Source organism: Epinephelus lanceolatus, chromosome 16 (genome assembly GCF_041903045.1).
Source record: "Epinephelus lanceolatus isolate andai-2023 chromosome 16, ASM4190304v1, whole genome shotgun sequence".
Lineage (NCBI taxonomy): Eukaryota > Metazoa > Chordata > Actinopteri > Perciformes > Serranidae > Epinephelus > Epinephelus lanceolatus.
The window spans coordinates 10,808,019-10,827,134 of NC_135749.1; the positions used below are offsets into that span (position 1 = coordinate 10,808,019).

The 19,116-nt window shown below is 39.4% G+C and overlaps 2 protein-coding genes, 1 long non-coding RNA gene and 3 other non-coding genes across 6 annotated transcripts; 1 reads left to right on the top strand and 5 right to left on the bottom strand.

Moving 5' to 3' along the window:
* Positions 1–206: 206 nt before the first annotated feature.
* LOC117263172 (uncharacterized) lies at positions 207–3,098 on the bottom strand. The gene is made up of 7 exons (XR_004502170.2): positions 3,018–3,098; positions 2,637–2,661; positions 2,415–2,459; positions 1,688–1,791; positions 1,273–1,335; positions 728–782; positions 207–403 (listed from the first exon to the last, which is right to left on the bottom strand). It is a non-coding gene; the product is annotated as an uncharacterized LOC117263172 (long non-coding RNA).
* LOC117264228 (small nucleolar RNA SNORA18) lies at positions 1,107–1,240 on the bottom strand. The gene has a single exon (XR_004502267.1). It is a non-coding gene; the product is annotated as a small nucleolar RNA SNORA18 (small nucleolar RNA).
* Positions 1,488–1,627, bottom strand: LOC117264222 (small nucleolar RNA SNORA8). The gene has a single exon (XR_004502261.1). It is a non-coding gene; the product is annotated as a small nucleolar RNA SNORA8 (small nucleolar RNA).
* LOC117264223 (small nucleolar RNA SNORA8) lies at positions 2,049–2,186 on the bottom strand. The gene has a single exon (XR_004502262.1). It is a non-coding gene; the product is annotated as a small nucleolar RNA SNORA8 (small nucleolar RNA).
* Positions 3,099–6,314: 3,216 nt separating the features above from the next.
* Positions 6,315–12,713, bottom strand: chtopa (chromatin target of PRMT1a). Its single transcript, XM_033636874.2, has 6 exons — positions 12,393–12,713; positions 10,822–10,911; positions 9,555–9,705; positions 7,852–8,026; positions 7,553–7,702; positions 6,315–7,432 (listed from the first exon to the last, which is right to left on the bottom strand). Exons 2-6 carry the CDS (start codon positions 10,884–10,886, stop codon positions 7,230–7,232), a joined length of 744 nt encoding a protein of 247 aa, XP_033492765.1. The 5' UTR covers positions 10,887–10,911; positions 12,393–12,713; the 3' UTR covers positions 6,315–7,229.
* On the top strand, positions 12,706–16,830 carry snapin (SNAP associated protein). Its single transcript, XM_033636875.2, has 4 exons — positions 12,706–12,864; positions 13,711–13,757; positions 13,883–14,001; positions 15,315–16,830. Exons 1-4 carry the CDS (start codon positions 12,749–12,751, stop codon positions 15,420–15,422), a joined length of 390 nt encoding a protein of 129 aa, XP_033492766.1. The 5' UTR covers positions 12,706–12,748; the 3' UTR covers positions 15,423–16,830.
* The last annotated feature ends 2,286 nt before the right edge of the window (positions 16,831–19,116 follow it).

A 19,116-nucleotide genomic window follows, 5' to 3' on the forward strand; every position in this document is an offset into this window, starting at 1 on the left:
AAAATAGTTAATTTTACAGACAAAATTCTCAATAAAAAATAAATAAAAACAGCGACGTGATTACATTCTGCCAGAGAAAAACACTTTCCTAGATATAGTATACATTAGTGGGTTGCATGGGATATTACCAAGCTGTCTGAAAGCGACAGCTAAGTAGGCATTTTTAACTTGTTTGTTCATAGATATTAGAAGAGACTAGCCAAGAGTTGTAGAACTGTTGATATTTTATTTATAGAGTACACAGTAGACAAAGGAAAAGGCCAAATCTAATGCAGTAAACACAGATGCCTTTACAAAGTTTTGTCATTTGCAAGAGTGACCGTTCATCTATCCAAAAGCAGGTGACAGCAGATCTATGCTGACAGTCGTGCTCTCAGCTGGTTAAGGATGGCTCGGCATAGATCTGAAAATGAAAGTTGCAACACTTCAGCAGTTACACTCAACAGTATGTCTGTTACTTATGTCTAAGGGGCTAGACATTATACCAATTTACTTTTATTAATGATACACACTAACGAATATACGTTAAGAGATAAGAGGAAAAGCAGGTCATGTTCCCAACAGGTCTTCCCAGCAGGCTGCTGCAGAAGCCCGTTGGGATGGTTTTTGTTTTCTGGTCAAGTCCACAGCAAGTCAGGTACGGAGAGTCCTGAAAGCCTTGGTATATGACCAAACCTAAAACAACCTAACCACCACTATAAAGCACGCCACTTGCATCATTACTTACAGTGAAAGGCACCTGAGAACACCTCAGTTCATGATTCCAGGATCGTTTCAGGATTCTAGGGGGAAAAAAAGTATTCAGTTATTCAAAGTTATTTAATGTTTGCTGGATCTTTGCAAAACCTTTAGGTGTAGTTCTCAGTTTTAAGATGTTCAACCTCTGCTGGCTAATTTATATGAACAAAACATTTGCAGTGTACAGACAGTTTTCCTGTGTTGAACCCAGACACTTTGGATTGAGCTCTAAAAGAGGAAGCCATTCCTGATTCACTTCTGGTTGTTGTTGTTGTTAATAATAATAATAATAATAATAATAATAATAATAATAATAATAATAATAATAATAATAATAATAATAAATTAACTTTCCTTTACAAATCGCCATATGTTCTGCAGTAATATCCCACAACGCTCATGGCGGCGAACATGTGGGTAAAGCGAAACCACAGATTTACTCTCCGAGGCATTTCCAACGACATGGCCCTACGGTTAAAGGTCTGTCGGGATAGACCTCAGTTTTCACTGACAGACAACTTTCAGTTCACTCACCTCTGCTTCTGAATCCCTGCTAAAGCCTTAGATAAGGAGGCTGTCCTTTGCTGCAGAGGAAACCTGAAAGAATAAAGAGTATTTAAGTGAGGAATGTGCCAACCATCAACAAACGCAGTTTCAGTTTTTGTTGAGGTGTCTCACAGTGATCTTTAATAAAACCACCTGGAAACAGTAGCGTGGACGTTTCCACACAAAAACTGCATTTTAAAAATTTGTGTGTTTCAACAATCATACCAGGACTCCAAACACATGCAGCATGGAGACCAACGATGCCAGATGTTGAATTTGTCTCGCACTGACTTATGAACTAACCAGCTGATGATCCAACTGGCTGCAGATACCACACAGTGCTGTCATTATGTACATCCAATCATTGGACAGATACTGAAATTGCAGACAGAAATCCACTTACAGCTGTCATGAGTCTCACACTTTTGCCATCACAGTGACCTGAAGACCAAATGATTCCCTGCTGAAGCCTGGGACAGGGAGGCTGTTCATCACTGCAGCAGAAACCTGGAAGAAGTCAGGCAGCAGAATTAGGAATCAGCTTTCAGTCAACACCACAAAGTAGTAAGAGTCCTGATTCAAAAGATGGGGACGCTGCTCCCTGGTGTAGTCATTAAGCAGCTAACCTAACCCTATATGTTAAGTTCAGATACAAGGTCAAGACATGCTTTCTTTGACGAGTGCTTCAAAAAAACATTACAGGACTCTTAATAAAGCCACCTGGAAACAGTAGCGTGGAAATTTAAACTGCTTGCAAAAGATGTGTGTGTTTCAACAGTCATACCAGGACTCCAAACACATGCAGCATGGAGACCAACGATGCCAGATGTTGAATTTGTCTCGCACTGGCTTTTGAACTAACCAGCTGATGATCCAACTGGCTGCAGATACCACACAGTGCTGTCATTATGTACTATTCTGTTCTCATCTGCCAGTTGACCTGTACATTATACAGATCACTGTTGATTCTGGTGGGCTTTACTTTTACAAGTAAAGCGTGTCCCTCCTGCTATCACACCTGTCCATTTATAGCAACCACCTGTTGGTTTGTTCAACCACTTGGTGGTGGTGAGGGGGGTAGCATGCATCGTGGGGAAAAAGTGATGTCATTTCATGCCTTCTGTACTTACATTGTGTTGTTGCATCTGTGCTGAGGGGCAGGGCAGTCAGAAAACCTGCAGAGGGCAGAGCAAAGGTGAGAATGTTTCCAGAACCACTCACATACTCCGACATCAGTGCAGCGTGTTGTTCAGACAGGCAGCTGTCACTCACACTTCAGAGCAGTTGAACATATTTAGCCAATCATCATGACACTGCAGTCAACAGTAGATATGTTGTGTAATAAGACTTACCCAGCTTGCCTGAGGTCCTCAGCACCTGCAAAGGACATATGACCGTTTCAGTTTACTGCCATTAAAAAACACATTAATTCAACGAATTCAAATTTACAGCTGTCAGTTCCCATTAGTAACACTGCTACAGTCGGCAGCAGTGGGTTGCAAGAGAATTAATTGCTCTATGCACTGTATGAACGCTATGGCCCACCTGACAGGACCAGAGCTCATACTGTGCCATCAAATAGGGGCTGCAATAGCCTTTGGACACTTAATGTAATGTGCACGCATTGTTAGGGTTCTGCTTTCTTTTTCCATTGTTCTCCGCTCCCTTTGCGGATTAATTCCTCGAACTTAACTGGGGCGATCAATCCTATTACTAAGAACAAAAATACTAACCTCATGTCCCACAAGGGCAGCGCGAACTGAAGGATAACTTCCCAGGCACCATCACATCCAGCAACAAGGTCATGTGCTGCAAAAGAGAGGCTGGTTTTAATAAATGAATTTCCATCTTAATATGCCTCTAAAGTACTTTGTAGATGCAGTATATTTTCAAGTCATTTTGTACATCTCTAAAGCAGTAAACAGAGGGTGAATGTGCCAGGCCTCATTGTCACCGTTCAGCAACCAACAGTGCAGAGGTGAAAGCAAAACCTGATGTTCTATAGCCACTGCTCTTATCCCGGGATCAGCCCACTGCACAGGACAATCCCACTGACAGATCTGCACTGTGGCACTGAGGTGTAGGACAAGGTGTCCAGCAGTGATGCATCAATTTCCAACTATGGCAACACATTTGAAATTCAAGCTGGAAAGATTGATTAGTAGCCAATGCTTAAATTAAAAATCGGCAAGTGGTCTGATAATCGATTTGAGTAATTTTAAGAAAGAGTCAAACTTCTGATTACAGCTTCTTAAATGTGAATATTTTCTGGTTTCTTTACTCCTGTGTGACAGCAAACTGAACATCTTCTGGGTTGTGCACAAGATATTTGAGATGTTTTGGGAAACACTGATCAACATTTTGCCAATTTCTGACATTCATTAGACCAAACAACTAATCGATTCATTGAGAAAAATTCAAAACTTAATTGACAATGAAAATATTCTATAATTTCAGCTGTATTTTATTGTCAATGAACTTAATACTTGTCATCTTCAGCCCCAGGGTCTCAAATGTGCCAAGTTTGAAACTGAGAAAAATTACAGGCCATCTGTAATCAAAAATAACAGGGAGAAGCACTGACTGAGTTTGCAGCATAGTCTGAAGGTAAAGCTAATCTTATAGCTTGTAAACTCAGTGTGTAACATTAAATGTTCTTAGGAATGTACACTATTCACCGATATCGGTGCCTTTTTGTGCACACTCTCTTTAACGGTACTGAAGTTACACCTTTACACGACAAGACATTTAGACTGGTCACAGCAAGATGAAACTAATTCTGTCCATTAAGTAGTGGACATTACCATATTTTAAAAAGTGACAAATAAAATCCTTGAGTTGAGGAAAGCCTTTTTTTAAACAGGATTTGTTTAGTGCAAATAGTTTCTTTTTAGCAGAAATGAATGAGACCTGTAGAATAAGAAGATCTTTATGAAAGAAGCCCTTGTCCTGCATGAGATGTCAAGGATCTTTGGAAATCTGAATAACCAATGAGCTTCTTCGTTTTTTGAGCATTAATTATTTGTGTAATTTTGGCTATTAAAACACATGGGATTCAAAGGGTGTTTACAATTAATAACGTACTACATAGCAATTTAAAGTTGTCTTTCCCTCCCTTTAGCCAAAAATAAAAAAACCCAAATCTTGCATCCTTGTTCTCCACCACTCCTTTCTCCCTCATAAGTAATGAACAATCCCTAACCCTAACCACCGAGGGAGGGAAACGCTAATGTTAGTCTCCGGGTAAACACATTTCGATACAACCCCGTTACAAACTACTAAAGTTACAGTACATTCAATTTGTTAAAACTCGACACACGTGTCTTCACAAACTTACACTCAACACTGTCCATGTGGCCGTTAGCTATGTTAGCATCGTGCTAGCTAGCTAGCTGCTAGCATAGTGAGGCTACAATGCTTCACGAAGAATGTGAGGACGTTTCGTTTCAAATATCAAATACAATCACATTAATGTAATGTTACTTATCCACAGTGGTCATGTGTGCAGCTGCGTGCTGTGTCCGTTCGGTGAAGAGTTCGATTAGCTGCATGTTTTCCGTCTGACGCTGCAGAAGTCCGACAAAGTCCGGTGAGAAGAGAAACTCGCCAAGTGCTGCTAACATATTTATAGGATGAGTTACGTCAGTTGAATACGATTTCCGGTACTCTGTTGCATTCAGGGACACTCAGAAACCCTGATTACAACATTTTTATCGGTCCGTCCGACATCTACCCATGGATATTACTATAGGCACTGATTTCTTTATCTGAATTTTCAAAAAAAAATAAAATAAAATAAAAAATCCACTTCAATCCACTCCGCTTGGATTGTGATAATTCGTGATTTATGCATGTGTGATTGAATCCTATTGAAAATTAAAATCTCACAAAGGCTGGCAAAAACTACTAGATTATGTAGACATTTTCGTCTTTTCCCCGAATTGTATATATTTGTTGTACAATTACATTTATTTTTACATTATTCTATAGCATGAAATATATTTTTTGCAATTTGTTTTAGCGGCAAATGAAACATACACTCCGAGTAGGCCTGGGCAATATGTTCTGAAAATTATATCACCATATTTTTAGGCTATATCCTGATACATGATATACATCTCAATATTTTTAAGTCATCAGTGCTAGGACTGGGAGACAAAATACAACATAACAATATTTCTCACCAGATACCCTCTCTGACGTGACAAAGTTGTGGGGGACTATTGTGTTTTTTGATCAATAGTCATCAATAATGTAGATATAACAAATAAGTGGGTTGAGGTAAGTGTTAAAACAAATACAAAAGTCTGGTATTTTGATTATTTATATCACTTTCTTATAATGCAACCTTTAAAATGAGGGAAAAAACACTATTAATGCTTTATCAAGATACTACGATATCCAAAATCTAAGACGATAAATAGTCTTGTATGTCGGTAACCACTGAGGTAAGATATAATATCTTCATATTGGCCAGCCCTAACTCCGTAATGTATATAATAAAACTGAATTCATAAAAGATATATATCGTGATTTTACGGTACAGGTGAGTTGAGCAGCCAGAAAGGAACGAGAGGCTCTGATTTCAGGAATAATTTCTCAGATGTTATATACCAAATACAGCGACAGTACATTATATTACACATTGGATTTTCTATAAATTTCATTATTGTACAATAATAAACATGTATAACTTCTTAAAATTCTGAGATTTCTCCTTCCTGGCCATGAATATGTCAAATTTCATTTTACTAGGAAAATCAAATCTTAATAAGGAAGATTAAAGGCAAAGTCAGCTGAAATTACATTATTAACACATTCATAATTTCCTCATATTTGAAGACTCCTAAAAAAATTCATGTGATTTTACTGGGTTTTTTTCCACATGCAAGCATGTAACATGTTCTGGTAGAAAACCAAAAAACCAGTATGTACCACAAAATTTACTTGTCTCCAATGAGGGGTCAATAAGGTTGGGAATCACCAAAGAACTATCTCTCTAACATCTATCCATGTCCACTGGAGAGGGATCAAATTTGAGCTCATGTTTATTGACTCTGCCATTACTGGCTGATTTAATTATTCTGTCTGATACACAACATTTCAACTCACTTACTCAAAAGGCATTTCATGTATACAATTGACACAATTAGGGAAATCATTTCCATTTTAATTAAAACCTATGTTACTTGCTTTGGATCATGTCATACAAATGCTCTCAAGTACAAGTTAAGAATGTCAGCAGTCCACTGAAGTATGCCGACAGGTGGAAGATACAGAGGAACAAAAAAACTTCAAAGTACTACATCTTTTAAATACAAAACAATGACAAGTGGATACTTGGCTTAAAAACTTGTTGCTTACATTCTTTGAACAAATAATTTAGAAAAGTTTTGCATTGCAAATGTTTCCAAGTTAAGCCAACAAATAAATCCCCATCGGTCTCTGCAAACTAACGCTAAAATGACATTTAAAATGAAAGTAGGAAAAAAAACAAAAAAAAAACAGGTGTAACTCATAGATTGGTTTCAACAGAAGGTTAAACACATCATCTGGATCACTGACTATAACATATCTGTCCCAAATGTTTTAAGTGTGTTTCAGGTCATATATTTAAAAAAAAAAGTAATAATGAAAACTGTCATTTATAGACAGCAGGGTTTGTTAATGTTTAAAAGGTCCCTTCACACAGTTATTCCAGATTTAAAAGGGGTTTGCAGGAGCAGGTTGATGCAGAATTGAGTAGTGGTCGAAGCATGTTCAAGTGTAACCTTGATTTCCTGCTGTTCCAAAGCTACGAGTCCTTGACTGTCACCACTCTTATCTAAATTATAAACAAGCTTTTCTCAGCCCATCAATCTGGTGGAAAACTACACTGTATGTGTGACTTCAGCTGTACAGTTCTGCGGTGACTCTATATGTGTCTGCGTCAGAGTCCTTCAGCATCACTCCATGCTGTCTGGGTCTGCCTGGGCCATGTAGGCATCCAGCTCAGCATCCAGGTGACCTTTGGTCTTTGACATGTAGGCGTCCAGCTGGTTGTCCAGTTGTTCACGGGTCACAGTTGGTCGACCAACACCTCGGCCCCGCCCACGGCTGCGACCACCTCTACCGGCAAAACCGCCGCGTCCACGCAGTCCCCCGCGGCCTGTCCAACAACACACACAGCAATAAGGACAATTAAGTTCAATGTTTATTTATGGTCATTTGGTTCAACTGAGCATTTTTTCCTGCATAAATAGATAAATAAACATTGTTAACCCCTCACCTCTGGCTACTCCTCCTCGTGCTGCTCCTCGGGACAGAGCTCCTCCTCTGCCACCAGGTCCTCCACGGTGGCGGCCTCCTCTACGCATTGCCAAACGGCCAGCAGAGCCACGGCCTCGCATGGGGCCACCTGAAGAAGACACTCGCTTTCCTGTGCAACAGAAAGTAACAACACTCAATGCAAACCAAGGACAAACAATAAAGACAACAAAAAGTCGACAGCCATGAGAAAGCGGCCCTGAAGTTGGAATAGGAGTCATGATAATTGGTAAGATACAGTGTGAGGTTGTGGATACACACCTCTCAGGGAAAGAGCTCCCCTCATTACTCCTCCTCTGGCTCGTCCTCGCAGGCCACCCCTGGTCATCCCCCGCATTCCTCCTCTGCCTCCAGGAGCTCCTCCACGCATCAGAGTCCCCATAGGCCGGCCCAGCCTGGCCTGGATGTTGCTCTTCCCCAGGCGCTGCTTCAGGCTCTGACACAAGTTATTCACGGACGTAATCATGACAAAATTAAATCAGACAAACATGGTGGGCAATCCTGAAGTAAAGTCATCCTACGGGTGGTGGTTCTGGTGGTGTGCTCAACCAAAGCCGTGTTCAAACAACAGTTGCCTTGCATAAACAGTGTAGCTTGTTTGAACAGGACATGTCCATCACTTCTGTCAAAAAAGGTGAACGACACTCAAGTTTTTATCATTTCATTTCTATGATATCACCTAAAGCAAGTGTGCATAATTCCACATTATTAAAACTAAATCATTGAGCAGAGACATTTTAACACAACTGTGATGGTCTGTGATCTCAAATACTTATTTCTGGTTTAAAGTTGCGTTAATCAATTTTCTGTCACTAGGGGACATAAAAAACAGCATAACACACAGAGCAGTGATACTCAATTTATGGTCTGCGGGCCAGATTAAAGGGCGACACACTGACCATTTCCTAATTCACAATGAAAACAAAAGGATTCACATGGAGATTTTTTTTTACTTTGAATGTAAATAAGGTGCCAGATTGCATAGAAGAGCATCAAAATAGAGCTTATTTATTCCCAGCGAATAAACAAACTATAGGATCCCTCTGGACACCCCCGACAGATTTCATATATAATTTATTAATGTTTGTTTATTAACCAAAGAATCTCTGACATATAGGCGCCACCATATCCCATGAATAATAGTTATTAACATGTTAGCAAACAAATGCCTACTTTCAAACCAAGACACATGTCCAAAACTGAAGGGCACTTCACCAATTTTGACTGTCAAGGTCAATTTTGACATCTTTAGAACTACTAGGCTTGTGAAAACAGTTGTACAGATAGTGTCTAACAAAAGATGCCCTTGAGTGGCACTATGGATAACTTTTGGAAATGACACATAATCAGGGTATGTCAGCCCATATCAGATCTGTCCCTCCCACGTCTTACAACTTTCAGAGAATCCATACCAAAATGGTTACAATACTTGTTTTTGTTGGCCTTGAATAACTTTTTGCTGCTCGATGTTACACCATGTTTACCACCTTCTGGTGCTAGACAGGTAGCAGATTTATAGGAGCCTGCAGAGAATTTATGAGAGCTATTTTGAACATAATTTTGGAGTAACAAAAAAAAAAAAAAAAAAAAAACAACCAATGAGCTATAAGACGCTAAAAGAGATGGGTGATGGTTGGATGAGACACTGGTACTATGATCTAAGAGGAGTGTGACTGACCTGCAATATCAGGCGTAAGGTTGACTGTGATAGATGACCTGACTCATGCAAATATAAAGTTTCTACACATTTCTCATTTCATTGTAAACAGCAACAATATTTACTCATCATGCAGGCTGAGATAGATACAGCTGATGAACACGTAGAACGTCAATGTTACAGACATCCCCTTTCCATTACCTCTTTACCACAACTATAGTACTGATGCAGCTCAGTCTAGTTTCCAACATGGCTCTACCTGGTTAAAGGTCCACTGACCCTCAGCTTGTCAGATCTTTGGCCTCACCTGCTTGTGATTCAGAGCAGCTTGCACTGAGGGCCGGTTCTCCATCTGCTGGGCCAGCCGGCGATTGCGGGCACTGGCCAAATGCTGCTGTTGCATGGTGGCTCGAATGCTTACCGCAGTGGGCTGCTTGTTCTTCAGCATATTAGTGAAGCTTTAGAGGTGGGAGGGAAAAAGAGGGAGGAAGTAAAAGAAGGGGACAGGGGATATACAGAGGAGGAGGAAGCAGGGTTCCACATCAAGTAATTTCTCATATTATGGATGAAGCCACATACACTGCGGTGGCTCTTTTGATATGCAAGACTTAATGATCCACTTGTTGGCACTCATTTTCTCTCTCAATCACATGACAATCCAGAATGATTTATACTTGAATTTAGCACATTTTCAAACAAGCACAAGAGAAAAGGTGAACCAAGATAAAGAGAAGAAACTCACAGTGCAGAGACAGACTGAAGGACAGAGGCTGAGAGAAAGTGCCAGAAGAAGAGCGCAATTTGCCACTTACAGGCCTCCAGCTGACTGACTGGGGTGTCATCATGCTGCAGCAGCAGAGGCCCTGGACGTGAGGAGTGCTTGGCCACTCAGCCACTTACAGCATGGACCGTGACTAGTGGTTAAACCACTGAGAGACTCAGAAGGGAGGGAGAGATGGGAGGGGGAATGGGGAGCTCTTTGTCACGTCCAAGCTAGGACTGAGTACCTGGTCTTTTATAGACTTGGAGCAGAGAGGAGAAAGAATGACAGAACAGGAGGATAAAGGAGCATGTGCTTCACTTCCACTGGTTTGAGAGAGGCAGAAAGGATTAAGATGTGCCCCATCTTCCTTGTTTAGCTTGAGCTTTCCTCTCCCATTTACAGGTGTATACTTGTCGTATACTGTGCTGTTTAAGTAACAGGGAGCAGGAGTGCCAGGGCATTTGTTGGACAGTGGTCTGGTCCAGCATAGGCTTACCAAGGCTTACCCAGTATGACCACTACCCTCTCCCCATGTCTACATGTGTGCACTGCTCACACAAGATATTTGGCCCAGGCCAGCCCATTCTGCTCCCTGTTGCAAACACATTTAACTCTGCAGGCACATTAAGAAATATCCACAAGACCAACAAAGTTGAGTGAGCAGTGCACACGCTGGGGACAGCCAGAAGAGCATCCATGTCGGGTCCGGTCCCCAACAGTAGCCTTCCGTAGGAAGCCCTAGAACCTTCACAAGCCAAGGCTGGCCCTTGCATCTGGTGTCTAACTGCTGACAGGGTGCGTGGCGCCTCACCGCTCATTTAGAGACACTTTGGTGGTACTTTTCAGCACAACTTTTTGGGAGGAGGGTGCGCTCATTTTGACAGACTTCGCTTGCAGGCTCCTAAAAACAGACAGGACAGAAAAGAAAATAAGGTCACTTAAATTAAGTGCTCTCTGCAAGCTGGTGTTTGTTCTTAGTCGGAAATTACTTGCGACAGGAAGAAATATTTCACCGTAATACTAGTCTTCAATCTAATGGACGATGTGTTTTTGTATTTTAACAAGACCAAAAGAGTGATTGGTTGTCTCAGAGAAAATGACCAGTTGCCGATTGGCTCACATCAATTTTGGATGAGTCTCTTGGTTAAACTTACATAAAATTTAAATATATTAAGCCCATCATCTTCAGTATTTTGACAAAATAGTCCATGAGGTGTAAAATAAGAAGCACAGAAGTTAATTGTATGTGTTAGATACATATTTAAGCAACGTTTCATGTTTTCTGCCGCTTACCTTATCTTCAAGTAGCGTGACAGTAATTGACACTTACGGGTGTTTAACCTTATCAGACAACAAAAGCTGATTCAGATATCTAAGGTTTAGTAATATCTTTATCTTTAGGTAGCTGCAAATGTTGGAATCACAACCTCATTACACTCAATAAGGAATTTTAAAGGAATAAAACATTGAAACCCTGACTCTATGCTGTAAGCACAATACAGGTTAAAGTAATTAATGAATAATTAGATATAGTCTTATGAATAAAACCCTGAATGGGTTTGGTTATATCTCTATGTCTGAGTGATTAAAACACTGAAGGCTATTCAGGTATTTTAACTCCCTTTGGAATACACGTGTTAATTCCCCTCCCTAACCAATAATTATTTACAGCCCCAATTGTCAGTTTGGTTTTCTCACTCAGACTTAAAACTTTTCTAACATGCCCTTTATGTTTTAAATAAAACATTACATTAACCAATTCTTTCCATCACCCAAAACTATTATACAAACAAGTAATGCGAGCGTAATCACAAGATGGTGGACTCTGCAATAATCATTAGTAATGCCAGTGGGGAGGTCGGGTGAAATGCTCCAACAGCTGCCTAGTCATTTGTCACGTAAAGACAAACATGTGCAGCCCAAGTGTTTTTCTTCTCGTGTGCTGTGAAGTAACGAGAAGGTGTATTCTCGGTTTAGTGCCACAGTTAATGTGTAACGTTACTCCCTCCGATTTAAATGATGCCGTATTCACTGATGGTTATAACGTTACTGCAAATCTCGGTGCTCAGAGACACACGTCAGGTATAAATCTAGCTAGTTACAGGGAAATGCGACACTTTGATTTAATGAAATAGTTTTGAGTAAAGAATGCAATGCACCTTCTCCATTCTGTCCTCATTCTCGGTCCCAAGAAACTGGCTTGACTTGACTAACAAAACCAAGTTACCTAGCTGGGCGGACGTATCGTTTACGTTTGACTTTAACAAGACCTGACTTAACGTTACACAAACAATCCAAATTATTACGTTACGTTAAATCATTTAAGCAGCTCAGTAACAATTCAATTACCCACAATATAAGTTTTCAGCGTTTATTACTCACAGTGAATGTTGCGTCGGTCGAAAGAAAGCCTCTCAGCCAGCTAGGGTTAGCTTGAGTAGCTAGCTAGCGTTAGCTGGTAACCGGCACGGTGTGGCCGTGTCAAGTGTCCCTATATTCTTGTATCTAACTACAAACTATAAACTTCCTAACTTGTAAGAAACGAGCAGACTCTAGTTGAATTCAAGTCTGTCTTAGAGTAACCCTAAAATGCTGGAGACGGGCTGCTGTGATGCGTCTCCCTAAAATGGTGCTGCTAGCTAAAGTAACTGTCCACGGGAAGAAAATGGAGAGGTTCTTCTGACTCCAACGTCACCGCGACGTAGCTTCCGGTCTGGAGGTGTTGATGGTTTGCTAAAATGGCGTCAGCTGCGTTGGTAGCGACTTCCTCAGGCAAAGATGCCATCGCCGAGGGGTTACTCGACCTCCTGAAACCAGCTGTCCAGCAGCTCGACTTGCATGTGCACTCAGTCAGGTAAATGTGGTTTCATACTGAATCCTAATTTATTGGTCGTCTGCTTCACGCGCCCCTTCTGTCTGTCATCCGTGCTAGCAGCCCTTGGGAGTCACTTGACTGTCTCGTGACTTAACCACAATACTATTATTATTATTATTATTATTATTATTATTATTATTATTATTATTATCTAGATGTTACCTTTGATACGTATTAGCCAACTAAGCCACATAAGCCTGCACTGCTTCAGCAGTGATGCAGTATATCATTATGTTTTCAGTTTGTGCGATGAGGGCTTAGAGACTACCTTTGTCATTTTGATGAATGTGTGTTCAGTTTCTAAATGATGAAAAAGACTATTCGTCTCAATATTACATGTGTGAACAGACCGACAATTCATGTGTTAATGTGTAATCTGTGAATACAAACACACACGTAAAAAAACAACTCTAAACTCAAAAAACTATTTTGCAAATACAAAATGGATCTGCAAGTAAACAAAGTTCTTAATACATTAAATTATTTTACAAATGGATAAAAAAACATTTGTGAATATTTGCCTAACATTTATTACCTTAAAACAGATATTTGTAAATCCAGTTTTTAATTGTGAATCTCAATCCCATGCTCGCCAATTTGCATTATTATTTAGCATTTTATTATTTTCATGTGTTTCCAAATATTTTTTGTATTTGGGGAAGGTGTTTTATATTTACAGATTTAGAGATCTCCTCACACAAATAATATTAAGATAAATCTATCTCCATACTGAACCTGCACATTGACTGATATATTGCAGTGCATTCGTTATTTTATATCATCTGTCCTTTCTCTGGATTAATGGTATTCTTTTCTTCTTTGTAGGGAAAGCCAGGTAGAATTAAGAGAACATATAGACAATCTGGCCACAGGTAATTTATTCTGTCTTTTATAAATGAAAACCCTGACTTTGGTGATTGTTCTTTTATTATTTACATGAAATAACATGTTTGCTAACCATTGGCTTGGTCTGTATTTTAATGTGTATTCTTTGCAGAGTTATGCCGGATAAATGAACATCAGAAGGTGGCTTTAGACCTGGACCCTTATGTGAAGAAGTTGCTGAATGCAAGACGCAGAGTAGTGCTAGTAAACAACATACTGCAGAACGCTCAGGTCAGTGGCAAGCCTGTGGGTTGAGGGGGGAAGCTGCACAAATCAATATTCATAACAAAGACTATGTGCAGTGTGAAAGGTGCTTGTAGTGATGAACCCACAGAGAATTATCACCAACTCTGCAGTTCCATTTAGTGCTATAGGGCTTTTTATCAATTTCAATTTGTTTTGGTTCTCTGACCTGCCAACTCAGCTGCCATCACCCTGGTTTGCAGCAGGCAGTTGTTCTTAGAGAAAAAGCTCCCACTGTACACCTGTTCAGTTGCAGCAGGCACACCAAATTAAGCTAACACCCAGGTGCAAAAAACTATAGTTCCCCGTATGGCCACTTGAAACTGGCTCCAAAAGCGAATCAATCCCCATAGTCACGTAATGCACAACTTAACAGCAGAAATCAACATGTTTACAGCCAGGTACAAAAAACTCTTTTGGTCTCTATACCTACTTTTCCTATTCATGACAACTGAACTGGGGGATAGATTTTATTATAACTCACCCATTTAAATTTTATTTTAATTTAAAATTATGCATAATTAACGGCTTGTCTGCTTTTAGTGACAGGCTGTCTGAGTCACATCCACTTTTCACTTCTCCACAGCTACACACTCTCATCCAAACACAGTCACTTCTGGCTCCTAAAGTCCAAGATGCTGACGGCCAAAATGCCAAACTTGAGGCTTTAAAATGGGAGTCCACAAACCAATGGGTTACATCATCGTGCCTATGTTCACTATTTTTATACAGTTTATGAGGCAGACAGTCAGTTTGAGATCAGCTGGTGAAGATTGTGGAGCATTTAGGAGGTAAAGAGATAATTATTTTACTCAAAAGTTGGTGGAGACCAAAACCAGAGTAAAATGAGAGGGAATATTGGACTAAGATTCATCAGTTTACCCAAACATGACTCAAAATATTCACCCGCCCTTTTCACTGCTGCTCTAGTGGCTAAAAAATAATCAATTATAAAAAAAAAAAAAAAAATCAATCAAATATGCTATACAGCTAGTGTTACTGCTAATACTGGCTCTATTACTGCTACCTTTACTACTACTATTAGTACTAAAGCTAATACTTTTAGCAGTATGAGTTGTACTACAACTGCTTCACTGCTACTACTATAACAACTGCTATTATTAGCAATACTACTGGCATAGTTCTGGTATTGTATTACTGCTATATTACTTTTACTACGAGTATTTTTTAGTATCAAAACCACAATTACCAGCCAGTGAAGTTTAAAAATAGAAAAAGGCACACAAACATTAAAACAAAATATACAAAACAACCACATAACCTAAATATTCTGTCTCCAGGAGCGTCTGAGGCGACTCAACCACAATGTGGCCAAAGAGACAGCACGAAGAAAGACCATGCTGGAGGCTTCAGGAGTGTTCACCTCCCGCTCCCCCAGTAAACCCTGAGGTTTCTCCTTCTGCTCTGTGAACTGTCCTGACAAAGAGGGACACATCGATACAGGAAACTGTAACACAAGGAGTCTTTTGTGTCTTTTGAGCTGTTTGTCTAATGACATGCTGATGTCCTGCACTGCTTTGTCTGATGTTGTTATAAAACATACTGGCTGCTATCTGGCTGCAAAATGGCAAAATACAGCAGAATCAGCTTTACACTATCACCAGATCATTCTGTGGGTGCTTTTCATTATGCTAATGTGTCTCCTTGCTTCCCTTAGTCACGTCTCTTCCTTGCGTCTTGGCTCCTCTCAGCAAAGATGTGAGAGAGAGATGGAGGAGCTCAAGCTGCCAAAGGAGAAATCCTTAATTCCATAACGTCAGTCTTAAGCGTCGTCAGTTACTCGTGATGTACTGTGCCACATGTGGAAGTGCAGCATTTGGACCTCACACCACTTGATAAAAGACTTCCACATAGGATAAACTTGTGTTTCCTTATTCAAAGATCCTCCAGAAGCCTCCTCACTTCCCCGAGTCCCTTTTAGGGATTGGAAGATTCTCCACGATGGCAGAGGGTGAACCATTTTTTTGGGTCACGGGAGGGGAAAGAATTCTTGAGGAAGCATATTTTAGCATAATGAAACGCACCCATTGCTCCTACAGATTAAATATGTATACTCATGAGCAAAATGTTAAATAGACTGCTACTGTAATGTCATCATGCAGGATAGATAACGACACCTGAGTAATCTTGTGGACCAAAATAAGAGATCGTCATTTCGCTGCTGGAAGCATTGTTCTTTAAAGTATAAGTCCCTCTTGATGCCTTCTTCGACTCTCTGGCTTTGTGAGATGGTTGTTAACTCTCTCTGATGTTAATGTTAAAGGATCTGTTACTCTGTCAACAAGCATCTGTCGAGCTTACCTGCAGTTTAAAACACACCTGATTGCTGTGTCAAGATAAATACCACAACAATGACACCTTCATGTAGCATGCTGTCATACATACATGAATGCAGTGGGAGTGGGCATGTCCAATGGATAACCAGCATGCACTAGGGCAATGGAATTTTTTTCTAAATGGAGTTGCTGCGCTGTTAGTGTTGTTGTCATCTGCAATGTGTTCTGCAGTGTTTCGTCTCTTGTTCACATTTCCACATTGTTGGACAATTAGTCAAAACGAGTGAATGCAATTACACCCCAAGTGATGTTGTGTGCACGATTATTGAGCACTGTGATGACTCAATGCAGCATTGGTGATAAATTTAGTTCCACTTCTGAATAGGTGAGGTCATGTTTTCAAGTTTTATTTGCCATTCGGAAAACTTTATATTGAAAGAATATGTCTGCTTGCACTTTTGTTATTATTAAGGATTATTGTTCTGTATATTTCGAACAAATATACATCTTATTGTAGAAACTTTCTGTCTGTGTTTCCTTTTAATCTACTGCAAAATCACTGTTTTGTCAAATTTTCTGTAATAACTCGCACTAAAACTGCACTGGTCTGACATTACACACACAATCATTTGTTTCTGTGACTTCAGTAATCCTGTTTCTGGTACAGAAATGAATTGAGGAAGATGTGGCACCTTTTTTCCCCCAGTGATAATTTTATTAAACTTTTCAAATAACTCCCAATAACGAAGAAGCAAAGGAAAAGAAAATGTCAAAGGCACATGTTTCGTGACAGTAGAATTAGGCCTTCCTGTGCATGTCAGATATTCAAAAGATAACAAAATGGTTAAATAATGAAGTAAAAGCACATTAATAAAGTAAAAGTTTAAAAAAGGGTTCCAGTATTTGTACGTTGTGATAAACTCAAAGAGCTGGTTGACATTAACAAAAAAGTATTCACAGAAGTTCAAACCATTCAGAGGACCATTGAATTTACAAATTTATCACATCATTTAGACCAACAATCTTCATATAGTGTATAAAATTACCTCAAATGTTTTAAGAGTGATTGTTACTCCACTGTAGAGTGACGGACAGCTCTTTATTCTAATTAATGACTTTGGTTTACTGTTGTTCCAAGAGCGTGAGATAACTTTGTATGCAAGTAGTAGACAAAGATCTAAGGTGTCAATAATTGTGGAAGGTTTATAAGGATGTAAATCTAGAATGAAAAAGCTTGGGGTCAAATGTAAAATGTATGTCGTATACATTCTCCAGAATCTTCATTCTCAATCACTTTATCACATTCCCAGACATTCCTTTTTTTTCCCGCTGACACGTAATACACAAATCTGGGATCGCAGCAGCATCATCATATCTAAGTTTTTCTGGTGTCACTGTGTCCTCATCAGCCATGTATTGCGGCAATTTGAATATTAACAGTGCTTTAGCCTTTGCTTCCCAGTCCTCTGAAGGGAAGTCTCCTGTTCCTGAGGACTGAGGAGTATCTAGCACTCTCCTGACATTGTCTGCCTAATATAAATCCATCTTGTACACTGTTAGTTACCTCTGACATAATTCTTTTGAGCCTTTAAGACAACATTTTGCAAAGTAGGGTCTATCTTTAAATCCACATTAGGTTAGGTCTTAGGTATTCATATTACATGGTTTACAAAGTTTAGGCAGCAGTGTAATGAGGGCTGCTCTTAGTGAGGCAGGATTCCCTTTAAACAAGTCTGTAAACATATCTAAGAGAGGGGAGAGCACTTTTTAAACTTCATTTCTAGTGGTCGTCCGTCTGAGCCTGGAGTCCCACCAATGTGGCTGCTGTAGATATTTCCTCCATAGTTTTAGCTGCACCGGAGTAATTCTGAAACATTAGGTACTTGAAGGACACCTAGGAAGGAGCCTTGTTCTTGTCCCATATGTGTTATATATGAATTGTAGTTAATAAAAAAATAAACTTTTGAAGGTTTCATTAATTCTCAGAGGATCAACAATAATAAATTAATTGCTGTTTTCTACCGAGGCAATGTTTTTGTAATGATGTAATGTGTTGAGATGACAAACTGCTAATTTAGTTACTATCCTAAAGTGGCTTATGAAGCTTCAAGAGAGATGCAACATTTATGACAGTTATAGAGAGTTTACTTGAAAGAATGTCTTCATTTAAACCCAAGTGTGTGTGATTAATTGTATTCTTGCCTGTAGACATGTTCAGATGACCTGCTGTGAACTGGCATTTTATACTGGCAATTAATTGGAAGTGTCCCTATGTGACGCTCTTTCTATTTTACCTATAGTTATTATTAAACTACAGGACACATGGACAAAATAATTATAAAATTATTAGAAAATAATGGACCCATAAAATGAAGAGCTTCCATCTAGCCATTATAGGCTACTACATTACAATTTGACATTATGGAAATGGTCACCATGGACATCCACATTTCATATAAAATTATTAGTCTTTAAATCCTTTAAATAGTCTTTAAATTTGTCTTGTTCAAAGTGTTGGTCAAAGGAAAGGATTTATTGACAGATGTGCTATCATTATCTGAGGACAATAAGCTCGGGAATCAGCAGAGGCCCCATGATACATAATGTGTTGCAATTTGCTGAGTACTGTGATTTATTACTGCAAATGATGCCCCCAAAGGAAAACACTTTAATATTTTTATCCAATAAGATAAAGTTATTAGTCTATGTATCTTACTTAAGTCATTTTTTATTGCAGCAGAATTTATCCAGTGAACTGAAAAAGCAACTGATTATATCATTCTGGTAGGCTACCAAAAGTTACTTG

Coding starts and splice junctions, on each gene's coding strand:
- snapin (XM_033636875.2), top strand. CDS start 12,749: ATGGCGTCAGCTGCGTTGGTAGCGACTTCCTCAGGCAAAGATGCCATC. Junction 12,865..13,710: donor TTGCATGTGCACTCAGTCAG/GTAAATGTGGTT, acceptor TCTTCTTTGTAG/GGAAAGCCAGGTAGAATTAA. Junction 13,758..13,882: donor TATAGACAATCTGGCCACAG/GTAATTTATTCT, acceptor TATTCTTTGCAG/AGTTATGCCGGATAAATGAA.
- chtopa (XM_033636874.2), bottom strand. CDS start 10,886: ATGAGCGCACCCTCCTCCCAAAAAGTTGTGCTGAAAAGTACCACCAAA. Junction 8,027..9,554: donor CTGCTCTGAATCACAAGCAG/GTGAGGCCAAAG, acceptor AACTTGTGTCAG/AGCCTGAAGCAGCGCCTGGG. Junction 7,433..7,552: donor ACGAGGAGGAGTAGCCAGAG/GTGAGGGGTTAA, acceptor GTTGTTGGACAG/GCCGCGGGGGACTGCGTGGA.